The 13737-nt window shown below is 65.4% G+C and overlaps 3 protein-coding genes across 3 annotated transcripts; 1 reads left to right on the top strand and 2 right to left on the bottom strand.

The window, feature by feature from the left end:
* The first annotated feature begins 108 nt into the window (after nucleotides 1-108).
* On the top strand, nucleotides 109-1145 carry H1-10 (H1.10 linker histone). The gene has a single exon (XM_009476425.2). The coding sequence runs from the start codon at nucleotides 263-265 to the stop codon at nucleotides 929-931; it is 669 nt and encodes a 222-aa protein (XP_009474700.2). The 5' UTR covers nucleotides 109-262; the 3' UTR covers nucleotides 932-1145.
* A 3102-nt stretch (nucleotides 1146-4247) lies between these two features.
* On the bottom strand, nucleotides 4248-6657 carry LOC104022658 (histone H2A type 2-B). The gene is made up of 2 exons (XM_087744601.1): nucleotides 6600-6657; nucleotides 4248-6522 (listed from the first exon to the last, which is right to left on the bottom strand). The coding sequence occupies exon 2, from the start codon at nucleotides 6449-6451 to the stop codon at nucleotides 6071-6073; it is 381 nt and encodes a 126-aa protein (XP_087600727.1). The 5' UTR covers nucleotides 6452-6522; nucleotides 6600-6657; the 3' UTR covers nucleotides 4248-6070.
* Nucleotides 6658-8117: 1460 nt separating this feature from the next.
* On the bottom strand, nucleotides 8118-13733 carry HMCES (5-hydroxymethylcytosine binding, ES cell specific). Its single transcript, XM_087744055.1, has 6 exons — nucleotides 13359-13733; nucleotides 11493-11636; nucleotides 11038-11157; nucleotides 10302-10462; nucleotides 9661-9853; nucleotides 8118-9261 (listed from the first exon to the last, which is right to left on the bottom strand). Exons 1-6 carry the CDS (start codon nucleotides 13731-13733, stop codon nucleotides 9055-9057), a joined length of 1200 nt encoding a protein of 399 aa, XP_087600181.1. The 3' UTR covers nucleotides 8118-9054.
* Nucleotides 13734-13737: the final 4 nt, after the last annotated feature.

Below are 13737 nucleotides of genomic sequence, written 5' to 3'. Positions count from 1 at the left end.
CGCGAAAGGGCCCCAAGAAGCACAAGTCGGAGCTGGCGGCGGACCAGGCTGTTGTTGTTCTCAACGTGGTCCGCCCCGCGCCCATATAAAGGGCGGCGGCGGCGCCCGCCCCGTCAGAGCGCGGTGGCGGCGGCGGCGCGGAGCCGAGCGGAGCGGAGCCGGAGAGCAGCGCGCCCCGCCGGGCCTCCGCCACGCCGCGCCTGCCCCTGCCCCTGCCCGCGCCCGTGCCCGCCGTTTCCCTCCCTCCTTCCCCCGCGGCACCATGTCGGTGGAGCTGGAAGAAGCCGATCTGCCCCTGACCGAGGCGGAGGAGGTGCCGGTGTCCGCGGAGAAGAAAGCGGCCGCTAAGAAGGCGAAAGGCGGCGGCGGCTCCTCGCTGTCGCCGTCGAAGAAGAAGAAGAACAACAAGAAGAAGAACCAGCCGGGCAAATACAGCCAGCTGGTGGTGGAGACGATCCGCAAGCTGGGCGAGCGCAATGGCTCCTCGCTGGCCAAGATCTACAACGAGGCCAAGAAGGTGGCCTGGTTCGACCAGCAGAACGGCAGGACCTACCTGAAGTACTCCATCAAGGCCCTGGTGCAGAACGACACGCTGCTGCAGGTCAAGGGCACCGGCGCCAACGGCTCCTTCAAGCTCAACAGGAAGAAGCTGGAAGGCGGCGGCGGCGGCGGCGACGGGGCCGCGGGCAGCGGCGCCCACAAGTCCCACAAGAAGGCGGCGGCCTCCGCCTCCCGGCGGGCGGAGAAGAAGCCGGCGGCCAAGAGCAAGAAGCCCGAGAAGAAATCGCACAAGAAGGGAGCCGGCGGCGCGGCGGCGAAGAAGGACAAGGGCAAAGCCAAGAAGGCCGCCAAGAAGGGAGCCGCGTCCCCCGGGGGCAAGAAGGTGAAGAAGTCGGCGAAGCCCAAGGCGCTGAAGAGCAGGAAGGCATGAGAGCGGGGCGCGGGCGGCCCCCGCCGCCCCCCGGACTGCGAGCCCCGCGGCACGGACCGCTCTGAGGACGGGACCCGCTTTGTCTTTGTGTGGCCGGCCGGGCTCCGCCGCCGCCGTGCGCGGTGAGCGGGGCTGCGGCTGCCCCGACCCCCCCCCCCCGCCTCCGCGGCTCCCCCCCCCCCCGATCGCGACCTTTTGTGTTCCCCCCCCCCCCGCCGCCTGTCGACGGTTCCCGCCGCCCCCCGCGCCCCCCCGCCGCTTCACGAGGTTTTTTCCCGCCCGGTTTCCATGGCAGCCATTTTGCGGCGGCGCCCCCGCTGCCCCCCCCCCCCGCGCCACGTGGGCCGGCTCCCGCCGCCCGCGCCCCCGCCCCGCCCCTCCCGCCGGGCTCCCCGTGCCTCCTCGCAGCGATTTCGAAAAAGCTACGGCGCCCCCTATTGGCTCCCGGCCCCCGCCGCCATGGCAACGGCCCGCGGGGCGCCAATGGGCGGTGGCGGCGGGGCGCTCTTACAGGGCCGGCGCGGGCGGGCGCCCCCTGACGGGACGGCCCGGGGGCCGCCGAGTCGGGTCGCGTCTTCAATGGCCTTGGGTTTTTTTGTTATTTGTTTTTTTTTTAACCGGTTTTGGTGGGGTTTATGTTCGGGGGGGGGGGGGGGGGGAGGGTTTTTTTGGTTTTAAATTTTTTTTTTTTTCCTTTTCATTTATCGTCGTTCCAAATAAATTGTTAAAAAAACCAACCCGCCGAGCTGCCGTGTGCTCCCTGCCGCCGCCGCTCCCCGCCGAGGCCAGGGGCGCCTGGGGGGGGGGGGGGGGGGGGGGCGGGGGGAGGCGGGGGCTCCCCCGCCGCGGGGGCTGGCGAGCAGAGCGGCCCGGCGAGCAGAGCGGCCCCTGCGCTGCCCAGGGCCCGCCCGCGCCCCGGCTTCCAGCCCAGCAGCCGGGGTCCCCGCAGGGCGCCGGGAGCGGCGGCCCCGCTGAGCCGCCCCCGCCTCCGTGGCGGTGCCTGTTCGCAGCCCCGCGGCCACCCCGCCACCGGCTGGGGTTAACCCCCGGGGCCCGCCGGGAGCAGCCTCGCCGCGGGGTCCCGCTCCGCTGCGGGGGAGCCCCGCACCCGTCGGCCCGAGGCACCCACGGGGAGGGGACGGGGGGGACGGCAGCCAGCCGGTGCCTGGGCACAGCCACGGGGAGACCCCCTTCCTCCGGTCCCCGTGCAGCTGCTTCACCCCGCGGGGCAGGGAAGCGCGTTCTGCCCCCCGAGGACAGGTCCATCGGCCAAACCCAGCAGGAGAAGCCAGCCGCGCTCCCGGAGGCGGCCAGCGGTGCTCTGCTGCTGGGAGCCTCCCGCCAGGGCCAGCAGCAGCCAGGTCAGGCTGGCCACCATCCCGCTGCCGCCCAGATCCCGCACCAAGCTGGAGCGGCTGCCGGCGACCTCGGGTACCGGGAGAGGGCTGCTGCATCCCGCGCTCGTCCGCGGCTGTCTCCCTCCTCAGCAGATGACGGCGCAGGTTTTGAAGGGCCGGAGGGGATGCCGGAGGCCAGAGCCGCGCGCGCCGCAGGCAGCGGGGCCATCGGGGCCATCCCGCTCCCCGGGAGGGGCGGGCAGAACAGCGGCCTCCCGGCGAGGGCACGGCGCTGACCCGTGAGGCAAATGGCTCGCTGGCAAGGAGCGTCGCCACCGGTGGCACCCCTGCAGGCGGGCAAGGGCAGAGGGCAGAGGGCAGGCCGCGGGGCGCCGGCCCGGCTGGAGCCCTCGCCTCTCGCTCAGAGGGGCTGGCAGCGCGGCGTCTCACCTCCCAGGCTGACGCTGCCAGCAGCTGTGATGCCAGAGCATCCCCGGGCGCGCTCCCGCGGGTGCTGCCCGCCACGAGGGCCGGGCTCCGGAGAGAAACCCAAGCCCTGAGGACTTCCACGGGGCAGCGACTCGGGTCCCGTCACCCGGACAAACGCAGCCGGTCCCGGGGCTGCGGCACGCAGGCGGTGCGGGCTCCGAGGTGCGCAGCAGCCTCCTGCAGCTCCAGGCCTGCGCTTCTCTCGCCTGCAGAGGCCCAGGAGCGGGCGGGGGAAGCGCCCTGCAGCCTCCCTGCCCTCTCCTGCAGGGGAGCGAGGGCCGATGCACCCTCTCAGGCTCGTGGGACCTCCGCGAAGGCCCTGCTCGGCCAAGCCCTTCGCGCTCCGCGAGCTCAGCCGCTCTGGTGCTATGCAGCGTTCAGAAAAGCTGGGACCAGCAACACTGCTCCAAGAAGGCACAAGACCCGGCTCTGGAGCTGCGGGCTTGAAGGTGACAAAGTCCAGGCCAAGACTTCCACCCTCCTGGTCACGACGACGTTCAGATGTGAAGTTCAGGCGGTGACAAAGGCCAAGCGCTTTAGCGACGCTTGGCGCGACAGACGGGCTTTCCTTCGCCCTGCCCTGCACCGGCCCGGCTTTCCCGTCGCACAGCAGAGAAGTCCAGAACCCAGCCGGAGCTCGGGGCCCAGGGCACCACGTGTGCCACCAGCCCGGGCAGGGCCACCCGGCAGCCAGGGAGGCCACAGAGCTACGCAGCCCCGGGCGGGCAGCGCAGAGCCCGGCCCGTCCCCGTTCCCCAGGGCACCCCCAACCGCTTCATCCTCCCCGCTGCCTTTTCTTCGGGACAGGTTTGGTAGGGCAGGAGGGGTACAGCCCTACGGAGCCCAGCCCAGCACCTCCAGCCCTGACCCGCGCCGTTCCGTAGCCCGGCACAGACCTCACCAGCACCCAACCCTGGCCGCGCTGGGAGCTGCCTAAGCCTCCCGCAACCCTTTCTCCCCCAAACCCAAGCCGGGAGCAGCTCCGGCTGGCACACCAGACAGCAGAGCGGGAGATGTCCAACAAGGGGCGAGGGTGGCGGAGTAAGAAACAGCCGCCTCCCTCCAGGCCTCCTCCCTCCCCATCGGGGTCGGCTTTTCCCATCCGACCTCCGCAAGCCCATCTCTGCCTACTTGCCCACGAGGCCACCCGGAGCAGCCCAGCGGCTGGGAAAGCACCTCCAGCACCAGGGAAGGTCCTGGCTCCAGCCTCGCTCCTCCCAGCCTGGGGGCAGCTCAGGCTTCCTGGCGCTGGAGCAACCAGGCAACACGGCATTCCCGTAGCGGGGAGAAGAGCTGGAGAAGGGTTTTACCTGCCCTGAGCGAAGGGCAAGCAGGACCACTGCTAGGCCAGAGCTGGTGTTTTACTAGTCCTTTCCCGCTTGGAGAAAGCCGAGGCCAGACACCAAGCTGCCACCAGAGTGCCTGCTCCCGCGGGCCGCTTGCCAGGGTCAGGTTTGGGGAGGTGACAAGACACAGCACATTCGACAGCATTCAACAGGGAACCAGTTTAATCAGACATTGGGTTTGCACCGTTCTTTTCAGTATCACAAGTTTTGCATTTTCTCTAAGAAATACAAAGCACTCTCGGGTTGTACAGAACGCTGGTCCCGGCGAAAACGAGAGGGAGAGAACGAGACACTCGGATACAGAGACGTCGACCGCCGCGCTGGGTGGCGGAAAGGAAACCCCTCGTCCCCCCCTCGCCGAGGGTTACGGTCGCTTTATGGGGGGAAAGGAGATCCCGGGGGCCTGCGCCGCAGCAGCGGGGCTGTGGCCAGGAGCCCCCACCCGCCTGGGGTCAGGGTACCCCAGTGGGACGCCTCCGCACCCCCGAGCGCAGCACTAACGAACACACTGCTTCCACAACGGAGCAAAAACCCCTTGACGAGCATCCAGGTTCATCTACTCTAGATAATAATAAACTCAGAGCCAGGGTAAGTTACTTCATCCACAAGGTTAACAGCTGATTCAATAGGTTGAACACATGCTACTTACAGCACATAAATAGAACTTGCTCTTTTTTTTTTTTTTAAACTTAAAAAATACATTATGAAGGTCTACGGTGCGATTGCCTAGACACTGCCGCATGCAGACGACTATCGGCCTCCACAGAAGCGGGCTGCTCCGGGCAGCGAGGAAAAGCTGTCTCTGCAGCAGCGATCCCAGGCGTCACGGGACAGCAGCCGGCCCCCGTGCTGGCGCGTTATCCACGCAGCCGCTAAATAAATACAGTGCTAGCTAGGAGAGGGATTTAATACAAACTCTGGGGTTGTTTTTAAAAAGAAACATTCATCCATAGAGGATTACAGTTAACAGATATCGTCATCACTTTATTTCTCAGAACCAGAAATAGTGTTGAACAAACAAACAACAACAAAACAAAAAAAGGACACAGCATGTCATTTCCAGAAGTGCAACCAGGGTACGGGGCAGCTCTCAGCGAGGCGAAGGGCTGCCGCAGCCGGGAGAGGAGGGGAGCCGCGGCAGAAGATGGCAGCTCCCGCTCCCGGCGGGCGCCTGACCTTGCGACGCTCTCCGAGGGGATCCGTCACTGCGCCCGCTGCCCCGCCCCGCACGCGGGGCCCACGGCACGCAGGACCACCGCGTCCCCCGGCGCCCACCCCGCCGGGGAGCTGCGGAAAGGTGAGTGCAGGCAGGTACCCCGAAACAAGAGACCTTAAAATAAATAGGACCAGAGCTTCTTTACAGTAGGCAATGCACTAGCTTTACCATGAACAAAACTAAGACTAACAGTCGCTTCTTGCCAACGGAGAAACTTTTCCTCCTTTTCACATTTCCCAGCCCCCTGCCCTCCCCGCCGCGGCGTGGCCGGGGTGGCGGCGCAGCAGCCAGTCCCGTCCTCACACCAGGGCGAGCAGGGCCAGCTGCGGGGGCCCTGCAGAGCCCCAGGGCTGGCGGAGGGGACAGGCAGCCGGGGGTGCCCGTGTCCATCCCCATGCCAGCCAAAACAATCCTCAGCAGCTACCAGCAGCTCCGCACCGTGACCCAACCGTGCGGCTCCGGATGCCACCACCGCCGACAGCCGTGATCCAGCTGCCTCCTCCGAAAACGCTTCTTCCAGAGGGAAGAGGGGCAGGGCGGGGGCGCAAGCAGGGCCTGACCTCACCCATACTCCCCCAGCACCCCACCGCAGCCCAGGCTGGGGGGCTAGCGCAGGGCTGGCGGGGCGCTGCCAGGGCTCACCGCCCAGCCCGGGCTGGGGGGGCTAACGGAGGGGACCCCCGGCCCCGCTGGGAGAGGGGAGGCAGGGCAGCGGCGAGAAGGGGGCCGGGAGGGGGACCGGGGGCAGCGCTCACTTCTTCGAGCTCTGCGTCTTCTTGGGCAGCAGCACGGCCTGGATGTTGGGCAGGACGCCGCCCTGGGCGATGGTCACGCCGCCCAGCAGCTTGTTGAGCTCCTCGTCGTTGCGGATGGCCAGCTGCAGGTGCCGGGGGATGATCCGCGTCTTCTTGTTGTCGCGGGCCGCGTTGCCCGCCAGCTCCAGGATCTCGGCCGAGAGGTACTCCAGCACCGCCGCCAGGTACACCGGCGCCCCGGCGCCCACCCGCTCCGCGTAGTTCCCCTTCCGCAGCAACCGGTGCACCCGGCCTACGGGGAACTGCAACCCGGCCCGCGACGAGCGCGACTTGGCCTTGGCCCGCGCCTTGCCGCCGGACTTCCCCCGGCCCGACATGGCCAGCAGGCAGCGGCCCCTCACCGCCGCCTCCCAAGTAAGCGCCGCGCGCAGACGGTCCCTCCCGGCGCCTGCAGGGAGACAAACGCCGTTACACCGCGCCGTTACCCCGCGCCGCTCCGCCGCCGTCCCCGCCCGCCGCTCTTACCCGCAGCAGCGCCGCCGCTCCGCCCTGCGCGCCGCCCGCCGCCGCACTGCCAGCGCCGCCGCCGCCGCGCCGCGGATATCCCTGCCCGCCCGCCGCCCGCCGCTCCCCATTGGCTACCTCCGCGGCCGGCGAGGCGCCCATTGGTCACCGCGCCGATCCTTGATTTGCATAGGGCTCGCGGCGCCCCGGCTCTGCCGCGGGGCCGGCGCCGAGGGCAGCGCCCGGCGGGGAGCGGCCCGGCTCTGCCCCCCGCCGCGGGGGGGTCCCGCTCCCGCCCGGCCGAGCCCGGGCTCCTCCGCACCCCGGGGGCCGCTTCCTGGCTGTACCGGGGCTGAGGGAGCGGGGGGGCGGGGGTGTTGTGTTTGGCCGGAGCCCCCGTGGGTGACCCGGCAGCGCTGCTTCTCACCGGTTGGCTTGCCCAAACCCATGGGCACCCGGGGGATGCCTCTCCGGGAGGGTGCCAGGGCCTGCCGGCGGGGGGATGCTCCGGGGGTGGGTTCCCCCCCGCCCCCCGAGCACCCCCCAGCACCCCCCAGCTAGAGCATCATTCCTCAAAGGGGCAATTTTCTCCCACGCCAGCTTTTGGGGCCAGGCAGGAGCAACCGCTGCCAACGGGCGTTGGGCGAGCAGCCGGGCTCCAGTTTAAAGGTGGTGTAGTTCAGCAAGAACACCCCCTCGTTAAACCCTCAGTGTGTCGGCGCTGGTGCTGCTGGTGCTCACAGCCTGGAGCCTGCATCCCCGCATCACCCCTGCCTCCCCGAGGGATTACGTTCCCCGGAGCGGGGAAAAGTGAGCATCCCCCACTGCCGCTCAGCATCTTCGCTCCCTCCACAGCAACTGGAGACCTGAAATGAATTTGAGATGAGCTGGTGACCTTTGGAAAAGCTTGATCTGCAGTGAGCACTGAGCAGGCCAGGGCAGCTGAGCTGCTCCCGCTGGAGGAGCGACGGCCAGGCAGGGAGAGGAACCTCCCTTGCGGCTCCTGCACCGAGGTGACAGCCCCAGCGCCTGAAGACCTATTTATTCTGCCAGGAGCTGCTAACGCAGCGACTCTCTTGCCTCAAGTCTGCGCGGGAGCAATGCAGAGCCAGCTAGCAACAGGCTGGCTGACTGGAAATCCTAATCCCACCCCAGCTTCCCATAAGCCAGGCAGAGACCTTCTGGGCTCAGCCGCCTCCGTGGCACGCGAGGGATTCAGAGACGGATTCGGCTCTGAGAGCACTCAGGCTCCCCAGGTGCCCGTCCTGCGGCTCCCGCCCCGGCTCCGCTGTCCCTCCCCAGAGCCAAGCCCCGGCTACGGCTGCCCTGCAGCTCCCCAGGGACAGATCATTTGAGGGGAGCCCCAAAATAAATCCCCGGGGAACATTTTCCACTGGCAAATGGAAATGCTCCAGCGCCACGGCCCTGCCGGTGCCCTGAGAGCAGATGGAGAGGAGACACGAGCTCTACCTGCGAAACAGGAGCAAGGGGGCTGCGGTGGGCAAGGGGGACAAAGACACGGACGAGGGCACTGCCCAGTCAACCAGTTAATCCCATTTTATTGTTTCCAATACACATGAAGTACTGCTTTCCAGCAAGGGTCCCACCCTGTAAGGCTTTTGGTCTGTAACATCTGGCTCGGTTTACAAAATCCCTGACCTCAAAAACAACTGCCCTATGCTGTTCTGCAGTGGCACTTCGGTTATCTGGGCTTTAATGAATGACCTTTATGAGCAAGGCAGAGCGCATCCCTCCACAGATCAAGAAAATCCTCTCTAAGTCTTCAAATCCCATTAACAAAACGATGGTACAAACAACGTGACCGAGCCACGCTGTCCCACCCCGCTGCCCGCGGGGGAAGCCAAGCAAAGCCCAGTTCCTCCCGGGCACCGCTTACGCATCTCCCTGTTCAGGAGCCTCGAACGCACGTGGCAACGCCGGCGCAGAGCGGGATGACTGGGGCAGATCTTCCTCGGCCTGGGGTTTCCCCCTAGTATTTATGGCACGTTCCCCTGTGCTGCAGGCATCTTTTGAGGGCGAGAGTATTCGGGAGGAATTTGGACAGAATCAATATGGAATTAAATGGAAAAGAAGTATCAGTTTAATTGCAAAAAAAAAAAAAAAAGGAAAAGAAAACAGGAGATGTGAACTGTGAACGCCGTCAGAAGCCTCTCCTCCCCAGCAGGCTGGGATGCTTCTCAAGGCTCTATCTGCGCTTGGCACGAGCAACTGCCAGCGAGGGAGGCCAGCAGGTTATATCCACTCCCGTCAGCACAAGGCAAAGCCAAAACCTTTAAGACAAACACCAACCGTTAACAAAACAGAACGAAGACAGACAACAACTTAGAGCATCGAATCAACACCCAAGAGGCTTGGAGAATCTCAACAGACATCTGCAAAGCTTTCCAAAAAATGATCCTCATTCTGCTTAGGAAAATCAGGGGGGAAAAGGACGGCCCGCCATCCCGGATGGTGCCTAAGCCTTGCGCTTCTTCGCAGCCAGCTCTCCCTCCCTCCCCAGCCACTGCTGCAGGACATCCGCGCTGGTTTTCTTGGGCGAAGGGCTGTGGATGAACTGACTCGTCCACCTGGGCAAATCATTCTCTTTCTTCTGGGGAGAGCCCTCCTGGGAGTTTTTTAACCAGTCCAGCATCATTTTGCTGCGTGGGGTGGCTTTGACCTCCTGGAGAGACAAAAGACGGTGGGAGAGAAGTCAGAAGGACAGGGAGAGCAGGGCAGGCAGCCGACTCCGAGAGCTGGTCCGGAGCAGGATGCGGAGGCTGGAGCCAGGGCCCTGCCTGCGATCAGGCACATCTGCGGGAGGTCCCCCGGGCTGCTGGGAACAGGCTTGTTCCAGGCCCCATTTCACATGGAATTTGCCTCATTTGGCAGAGAAATCCTGGCACGGGGTGACAGTTTATTCCTGGAATGGGAGGGAAGGGACTCCGCGCTCCAGCATCACGCACAGGCGTGCCCACAGATGCTGCCTGCTGCTGCCCCTGCGGCAGCCTGGCAGCACCCTCCCTGCTCAGGGACGGCACCCTGGCCACGCTCGCCCCTGCCAACCCTCGCCAGCCCTCACCTTCTTGGCTCCCAGCTCGATGGGTGCGAGACACTCGGGCGCGTTGTTGCGGACGCTGTTGACAAAGGTGGACACCGGGTGGAAAACGATGTTCTCCGTGGGCTGGATGAGTTTAATCGCTTCTTGGGTTGGCACTTCGGCGAAGTCCAGCCATTTCCTGATGGCCTCGTCCCCGTCCAGGATGGCTGGCATCCTAGGGGACAAGACAGTCAGAGCCAAAGCCCAGCGCCAGTGGCAAAAGCCAGGCTTGCAAGGAGCTGGCAGCTCGGGGGGGAAACGGGGAAAACCGAAGCAGCAGGATGCTCTTCCGCAAGGCAGAGCGCGCGTTCGCTTCGCCCGGGTAGCTGCTTTGCTGGAAGAGGCAGAGGGGTTGACTGCCAGGCCCCGGTCAGGCGGAGAGCGATCCGACTCTGGAGAGTGATCCAACGCCGACTGCCACCCGCCGGGGCAGAAAGATGGTGATTTATGGAAAGGGCGCGAGCCAATGACCCGAAACGAGCCGGTAATGTAGCGTTTGTCTCTGAGGGCATCAGGAGGCAGCAGGACTCCCTGCCCGCGTGCTGCCAGACCCGCGTTCAAAGGCGCAGCTTTCCTCCCTCATCCCCCCGCCGCCCTGCACCCCCCCCCCCCCCCCCACGTGCCTGTGATGGATGAAGCTCACGTCCTTGGAGGCATCCACGGTGATGATGGTGTAAGTGTACAGCATTTCTCCTCCTGCCGGCGGCTCCCAGCAGTCGAAAATCCCAGCCATGGTGAGCAACCTCCAGCCTCTCCATTCCTCGTCTCCCTCCTTCCCCTCAGCCTGCAGGAGAGAGGCCCCATCGCCCCGCTCAGTGCCGACCCACGGGCAGCCAAAGCATTGCAGACTTGCCGGTGCTGCGGCAGCTCAACAACTCAGACCTAAGTCAGGAACTGAACTAATTTGAGGACTTTTCAGGAGCCCTTCTACTAATTTGAGGTAACTCCAGGAGAGGTACCGGGAGCCTCATCTTCCAACAGGCAAGCCAACGCCCTCCTCCCCTTCTGAGCATCCCGGCCACCGGCACAGTCAAAGGAAAGAGGTAGCGAAACTCCCAGCCCCGTCCCCTGCGGGACGCATTGCCCACCCATGCAAATATCCGGCACGCGGGGAGCAGCGAGCGTGACGGCGGGGATGCTGCAGCACCATTTACAGCCAGGGGACCTCAGCGGCAGGGACCGCTGGCCGCAGCGGGATGCCGGGGTGCCGAGGCCGCCGTGGGATGGAGCCCCGATGGGAAACAGAGACCTCCAGAGAGGGGCAGAGCTGGAGGGCAGGGGGCTGTTCTCCAGGCAGCTGGAGGGAGCGAGGGCTGAGAGCTGGGTGTGAGCATTCAGACACGGCGAGGGACTCCGTACCACGGCGTCCTTGGTCTGGGGGAAGTAAATGAAATACGGCTGCTTCCCCCCGCTGTGCTGCTGCCACTCGTAGAAGCCATCCGCCAGGACCACGCAGCGCTTGCCCTTGAGGAGAGCACCCTGGGGGAGAGAAAACACGAGCGAGCTGTGAAGAGCGGCCTCGGGCAGCCTGCGAGGGGGGACGGGGGCTCCTGGGGCCGCCCAGCCCGCTCGCTCCCTCTCGGGGCTCCCCTAAAGCACCCCAGGGGGGCACAAACGCCACCACCAGCGCTGTGATGAAGGATGAGCTTCACCGACAGCCTTTTCAGTTCTTCTGTTTCAGTGCGATCCCCCAGCCCTGCAGCACAGGGACTTACTCCTTACAGCGACCAGTACTCGCTAGGGAGATGCTTCAGCTCTGGTTTTGCCGACTACGAGATCTCTTCAAGCTGGACACAAAGAGAGCAGCAACTCACCTTGTAGGAGGACTTCTTCAGCATGGTATCGCTGCGGCAGTTGGAGGTATTAAACTGCATTTTGGAGGGGTCATCCTTTTTGAACCAGGAGGGAATCAGGCCCCAGCGCATGTCCATGAGGACCCGCTCGGAGGAGTCGGCATCCTTTCGAATGAGAGAGAGAAACACCTCGGGTCAGAGCCGCGTCGCGGGGACCACGAGCATCCCCGCAGCCGGAGAGAGGGGCTCCGCAGGGCCCCACGGAAGTGGCTTCTCCCCCGGCGAGGGGGGAACGGGCCGGGGCCTCTGCCGAGAGCCGAGCCGGGGCTCGCAGCCCCTCCAGCACCAAACCTGCCTCTGCTGCTTTGCCGGGCTGCCACGCACAGGCCGTGCAGAAACAGCCACTGATTATTAATAACCCTTTGCATATTCTTAACGGCTTTCCTGTAAGAATTAATCTTCAGCAGAAAGCACAAGAACATTTTGCAGGAATAACTAAGTGTCTCTGTGAGGCTCGCCCGATGACTCTCCGGAGGGACGGACGCAGTTTTTCTTCAAGGGGTAGCGCCCGGACACGCGAGCTCCCCAGCTCCTGAGCGAACGGTCCCGTCGGGCTGGCGTCAAGGTCCTCACAACTTCCCTCTTTACAGCGAGCGTCCCAAAGGGCGTACGCCTCACCGTCATTTTAATAACGTGGTTTCTGCTGCCCCGCTTCACTTTCACTCCTCGCGCTTTGCATGCCACCTGCCTTCGGACAATGGGGACGGCTTGTGGCTTTCACTTCTCCCCCGGCTCGCTCTCGCTTTCTGCCCGCAGCTGCCAGCCCCGGGTGCCGCGCAGCCGGGCGAGCGAGGCCCCGCGGGCGTCTGCTCCCGAAGAACTGCAGTAGATGTACGGACATACCTACTATAGGTGTATGTATACAGGGACGGGTGCGTGCCCGGTTTGGTGAAGGCTTCCAGAGCCTCCCACCGATGAGGAGCGGCAAAAAAGGGGCACCTTACACCGTGCCTGCGTCCCAACAGCCCAAGGGAGGCGCACAACCCGGCAGCTCCCAGCCCCGCATTGCCCTGCTCCGCCAGCTGATCGGCCGCTCTCGGGGGGACGTGGGACCCCAGGGCAGGAGAGGGGGGCACGAGGGATGCCCGACGGCACGGCCCGTGGCGCTCCACCGCGGCGTCCCAGCCCCCGTGCCGGTAACGGCTGCAAAGGGCGGCAGCCCCTTTCGCCGGCCGGGGAGGAAGAGCGGAGGGAGCCCCGGTCCGGGCGTTTCAATTCGGCGCGCTCGGCCTCGCCCCGCTGAACACGAAGGAGCAGCGGTTCGCCGGGCGCCCTCTTACGCGGAAGCCAAACGGGGCGCACGAACGGTTGCGCAGGCTGCTCAGGTTGTCTGGGCGAGGTCTGGCGAGGCTTAAATTAGCTGGGATAACGGCCGCCGCAGGTGTGCGGTTGTTGCACAGCTCTGAGGTTGAGGTTTTTTTTTTTTTTTTCCTCTGCCCTCCCCCACCGATGCGACCTGGACACTCTCAGCAGCGTTATAAAATGAAAAAAAGCCTCAGGAAAGCAGAGTAAAACCAGCAGAACAATTATATATGGGGAAAAATTCTACTTCTATACAGATTTTTGCAGAAAACGTAACACTGCGCTGGAAGCACGGTACCGATTCCCCGCCCTCCCTAGGAACACGTCAACGCTAACGCGAAGAGCCAACTCGGCGCTCCGAACAGCGAAGACGCGCCGCGTACGCCGAGCAAAGAGAAACCAAGCAAGCCGTTACAAGTCAGACCGGGCACCGGCAGGCCCAGCCCCGTCCCCGCCGCCCGGCCAACCCCGAGTTTAAGCCACAGGAGACGCAGCAGCCGCGCCGGATTTTTGCAGAGGAGGTACCTGCTGGAGGTGCCGGCGGGAGAGCAGCACCGGGCCGCTGGACTGCGGGCCCTTGTTGTAGGAGGGCCGGTACCGCTCCCCGCGGATCCACTCGGGCTGCCGCTGTCGGCCCCGCCGGTCGCGATAGGCGCAGGCCCGGCGGAGGCTGTCGGCGCCCAGGGAGCAGGCGGTCCGCCCGCACATCCCGCCGCCGCGCTGCGCTGCCCCGGGGCCGCCGGGCGCTGCGCTCCGCCCCGCCGGGGAGGCGGCTGCGGGCGGAGCGGGGCCGGGGCCGGGGCCGGGGCCGGGGCGGGCCCGCCCCGTCGGACCGGCCAGGGGAGGGCTGTAGCTCGGCGACAGGGGGCGGCCGCGGCGGACAAAGCGCTTCGTAAACATCAGG

The sequence above is a fragment of the Nipponia nippon genome, unplaced genomic scaffold (assembly GCF_047370975.1).
Source record: "Nipponia nippon isolate SJK-2023a ecotype South Korea unplaced genomic scaffold, ASM4737097v1 scaffold_9, whole genome shotgun sequence".
Taxonomy (NCBI): Eukaryota; Metazoa; Chordata; class Aves; order Pelecaniformes; family Threskiornithidae; genus Nipponia; species Nipponia nippon.
Note: the sequence above shows the minus strand (reverse complement) of the source record. Positions and strands in the feature narration are given on the sequence as shown.

Bases quoted from the DNA above. Each gene is read 5' to 3' on its own strand.
- LOC104022658 (XM_087744601.1), bottom strand. From the start codon at position 6,451: ATGTCGGGCCGGGGGAAGTCCGGCGGCAAGGCGCGGGCCAAGGCCAAG.
- H1-10 (XM_009476425.2), top strand. From the start codon at position 263: ATGTCGGTGGAGCTGGAAGAAGCCGATCTGCCCCTGACCGAGGCGGAG.
- HMCES (XM_087744055.1), bottom strand. From the start codon at position 13,733: ATGTTTACGAAGCGCTTTGTCCGCCGCGGCCGCCCCCTGTCGCCGAGC. The intron at 11,158-11,492 runs GTGAGTTGCTGC...TCTCTCCCCCAG, and splicing joins TGAAGAAGTCCTCCTACAAG to GGTGCTCTCCTCAAGGGCAA. The intron at 10,463-11,037 runs GTACGGAGTCCC...TCTCTCCTGCAG, and splicing joins CCCAGACCAAGGACGCCGTG to GCTGAGGGGAAGGAGGGAGA.